The sequence below is a fragment of the Zingiber officinale genome, chromosome 4A, assembly GCF_018446385.1.
Source record: "Zingiber officinale cultivar Zhangliang chromosome 4A, Zo_v1.1, whole genome shotgun sequence".
NCBI classification, from domain to species: Eukaryota; Viridiplantae; Streptophyta; class Magnoliopsida; order Zingiberales; family Zingiberaceae; genus Zingiber; species Zingiber officinale.
In genome coordinates this window covers 89,301,218-89,305,653 of record NC_055992.1, presented here as the reverse complement: position 1 = coordinate 89,305,653, position 4,436 = coordinate 89,301,218, and the positions used below count along the sequence as shown (strand labels likewise).

Below are 4,436 nucleotides of genomic sequence, written 5' to 3'. Positions count from 1 at the left end.
TCAGTCCTACTGCATAAAAGAAATTTTAACTAATAATTCTAAATTAAGAGATAACACGGTGGCAAAGGAATCATCAACGCCGTAACAAGTGGAGATTGATCACATCTAACTGAACTAGATCTCTATAAACAGGCTGTGCTCATGATTGAGCTGAACAAAAACATCAAATAGATGATCCTCAGCTCGTGTTGGAGGTTTCTTTTATCATGCAACAAGAACATTTAAATCTCTCAGATTTACATACCTCCATGTGAAAGTTGAAATATCAAAAAAAAAAATAAAAAAATCATTCGTCATACGTTGACTAAATCATAGGTTCAGGGCATTACCAGGTTTAGAAGAAAGAAATATATACTTCTAAAAAGATAATAATGCAATATTATTTTCTATCCTAAAGGTCAAAGAGGACAATTGAATTTTCTTACCAGAGTTCTAATTCTTTATCACTTGAACTCGAATCCTGAAGCTGTCGTTTTCTCCAACTCCACTCTTCCACCACCATATACAAGCAACCAAACATACAAGGAACACACGGAGCTTGAGCACTTGAGCTGCTTCAAGAAGAACAAGAATCGAGCGAGATGTGGAAACAGAGACCATTGAGGCAAACACTCAAAGACGTTACCTGCATTGTATAGGTTGGTTGATCCAAATTCAAATGGATGAGGAGGTGGTGTTGGATTTGAACCAGATCAGGGCGGTTCGCGTCCTGGGCCGTGGAGCCATGGCCTCGGTCTTCCTCGTCAGCGCCGCACCCGGCAGTCGCCTCCCCACGCTCTTCGCCCTCAAGGTGTTCGACAAGCAGTCCGCCGTCAAACCCCACGCTCTCCGCCGCGCCCGCTGGGAGCTATCCCTATTGTCCCGCCTCTCCGCCGCTCCCGGTGATCACCACCACCCGTTTCTCCCTTCCCTCCTTGGCTCCGTCGAGACGCCGGACCTCCTCGCTTGGGCGATCCCCTTCTGCCCCGGCGGCGACCTCCACGCCCTCCGCCGCTCCCTTTCTCCTTCCAACGAGGAGGCGTTCTCTGCGGACGCGATCCGCTTCTACCTCTCGGAAATCGTCACCGCCCTCGCCCACCTCCACTCCATGCGCGTCGCCTACCGCGACCTCAAGCCAGAGAACGTCCTCCTCCGTTCATCCGGCCATATTATGCTCGCCGATTTCGATCTCTCCCGCCACCTCCCTGCCAGATCGACCACCCACTCCTCCCTTCCTCCTCCACTTCCCTCCGACAACCACAGCCACGCCCCCCGGAGGAAACTCACACGCGTGTTCTCCTTCGGCGCCGCGGACGACCAGATCAAGAAAGGGAGGTCGGCGAGAGTCTCCCCGGCGAGTCGCCGTAGGACGAGTTCCTCGTCCATCTCGAAATCCAGAGAAGGATCCGGTGGTGACGACGAGCGGTCGTTCTCGTTCGTGGGGACGGAGGAGTACGTGGCGCCGGAAGTGGTGCGCGGCGAAGGGCACGGCTTCGCGGTGGACTGGTGGGCGCTTGGGATCCTGGCGTACGAAATGGCATACGGACAGACGCCCTTCCGGGGGCGGAACAGGAAGGAGACGTTGCGCAACATTCTTACGCTGCCGCCAATGTTCCCAGGCCGGCGGCGCACCGATCTCACTGACCTTATCGAGCGGCTCGTGGTCAAGGACCCGGAGAGGAGATTAGGGTTTAGTGGGGGTGCGGAGGAGGTGAAGGCGCACCCTTTCTTCGATGGGGTGAAATGGGAGCTTTTGCCAGAGGTGGCGCGGCCTCCGTTCCTGGCGCCGGTAATTGACGAGGAAGAGGAAGTGGAGCGGCAGAATTGCAACGACGTCCGCGACTATCTAAAGGAGCTCCGGCAACGAGAGCGACTGGTGCCACCGTCGAGGTCGTCGGAGTCGTTGGAGGGGTTCTGACGGTGACTGAATTCATCAATAAAGGTTAGGTTAAAATGGCTTACATCAGACCAACACCAAGACAAGGGTCAATCTGTAATTTTGCCATATTTATGTGTAAACAGACTTGGGTTCTTTTACCGAATGCGGAAAAATACCTGTCTGAAAAATAATTGAACGTCCGTGCTACTGCATCATAATTTCAGGGTTTTTTTTTTTTTTTAACGAGAGCTCAAATCTGTTGGTCTATAAACAAACAATGAACTAGGAGGAATCACTCATAATTACGGTAAGATTTTAGTCATAATAATTAATTATAATTTTTTTTTGTGGAATCCATCGTCCATCTCAAATTGTAATTTGGGTCGAAATAGTCGAAAATTATCCCCGTTCAGTATCAGGCTGCCTAACTACTTGTCTATCGTCGGTGGCCTCCGAACAACCTTCGGTCATCTATTTGGATCAAAATTATAATTTAGAAGGACGATAAAATTAAAAAAATCATAATTAATTACGATCAAATTATAATTATGATCCAATCAATCATAATTATAAATGATTAATTATGATTCATTTTATGGTAGATAAGAAGATCTATCCTCCTTTAAAGTATAAAAAAAGTTTCAAGATGCTTACAAAGCTTGAATTTAGCTTTGTATTCAAGCTTCGTAGGATGTTCAAATAGAACCTAAAAGGAATTAAATCATTAAAATAATTATTTAAATTTAATTTGATTTATTTTTTATGCGCTTGGCTTAATTTTAAGGACGGGGCTTAGACTTTGAAAGGTTTGATAAAAAAATAAGTCTCAAATATTCGTATAAAAATAATAAAATTAATATTTTTAAAATATATGACAACAATGATTATTTCTTGGGGTATCGATCATTTGATTGATTATAAAAGTGGATCAAGAGATGAATCATTTATAATTATAGTCCAATCTTAATAGCGGTCTGATCGTAATTGATTGTGAATCCTTTCTGGGTCTACAGTCTCGAGCGCCCTCCAAATTACTTTTAATTATTCATCCTAATCTAAATTATAATTAGGAAGAACGATGAATCAAAGAAAAAATTATAATTAATTACGATTAAATCACCACTAAGATTCAATTATAATTATAAATAATTTACGATCTATTTTCTTTAATCGAGATCTAGTCTCCTTTTGGCATTTAAAAAAAATCTATATATTTTAAAATTTATAACTGCGCCTTTTTAATTTTTTTTTCAATAATATAACACGGGAAGAGTAAAGGGTTATGAGGGAAAAAAAGAAGCTTTTACTAAAACAAGTTTGCCTCCAAACTAATTTAAATGTCAAAATAGTTGCGAGATCATGTTAATATATAGACACTCATATAAAAGTAGAGGTTAATGATAGAGCATAAGTGCTAACATATTTCAAATTCAAAGCCGCATAAAAAAAAATATTTTGAAACAAGTTTCCTGTTTCTTGCATCAAACATGCACCCAATAAACTCAAGAACTCAAGAGAAACACAGACAGAATAAATCCTATCGTTACAAACAAAAATTGACAAGAAAAGAAGGAAGTAATAAAAAAGAGAGAGAAAATCAACCAAGGTTAGCCAAGAAGAGGTATTCTGAGCAAGAGGAATGCCACGAAGAACACCGAGATGCCCACCCTATAGCTCCTCCTCCGCATTGTATATAGTAGAAATCGAATATGTCCACATGAGAGAATAAAAAATTTAGGATCCGATCGGAGGTTGGGCCTTATCTGCTCTCCTGCTTAGTTTGTATTTAGTTTATTTAAATATTATTGAGCTCTCAATTTAAATTTTTTTGATTGTTTGAATTTTTTTATTGATTATTGAGTTTGATAATTCAAATTTATTTATTCATTTTTCTTTGTTTATTTAGTTATTGATAATAATTTTATTAATGAATATGATTGATATATATTGTTCAAGAACATTGTTTACAATCATGTTGACGAATATTAAGGAGTTGAACATATATATGTTAATTTAAATTTATTTGTTTAGTTTAATAAGTTGTTTAAATTTATTTATTTAATTGATATTGTATATATTGAACAAACAAAAATAAACTCTTACCAAGTTGAATATCAAATTTATTCACGAACATCCGATTCATTATAACTCTAAAGATGGTTCCACTAGAGTTGGATGGAACAAGCTATGTTATCATTGAAAATCACTACTAGTCAACTATTCAAGCCTAGTTTATCAAAAATCAAATTGATTGTTGATTAAACATAATCATTCTCTTTGTTTAAACCCTCTATCCAATCAACTAATCATGAAAACCACTTTTAGTAAACCGAGTGGTCCCTCTAAATAAGACACATCGCTGTGAGCTCATGCAAAGGTTACGACCCAAGATAGTCGATCAAATGCTAATCAAAGACTTCACAACTAAGACCATCGGTAGCTCTCCTATCTTAAGGATTTCGTCTCCTCAACTCTACAGAAGTTCCTTGTCAAGCTTCTAGTCCAACAAATAGATTCAAACGATAACTCTATCCAAGTCTCCAACTCTCAAGTCCACCGAACCCCTCAAGTTAATGCA

The 4,436-nt window shown here is 40.3% G+C and overlaps 1 protein-coding gene across 1 annotated transcript; it reads left to right on the top strand.

Annotated features, from left to right (window-relative positions):
- The first annotated feature begins 537 nt into the window (after positions 1–537).
- LOC121970116 (serine/threonine-protein kinase UCN-like) lies at positions 538–2,071 on the top strand. Its single transcript, XM_042520589.1, has one exon. The coding sequence runs from the start codon at positions 659–661 to the stop codon at positions 1,895–1,897; it is 1,239 nt and encodes a 412-aa protein (XP_042376523.1). The 5' UTR covers positions 538–658; the 3' UTR covers positions 1,898–2,071.
- The last annotated feature ends 2,365 nt before the right edge of the window (positions 2,072–4,436 follow it).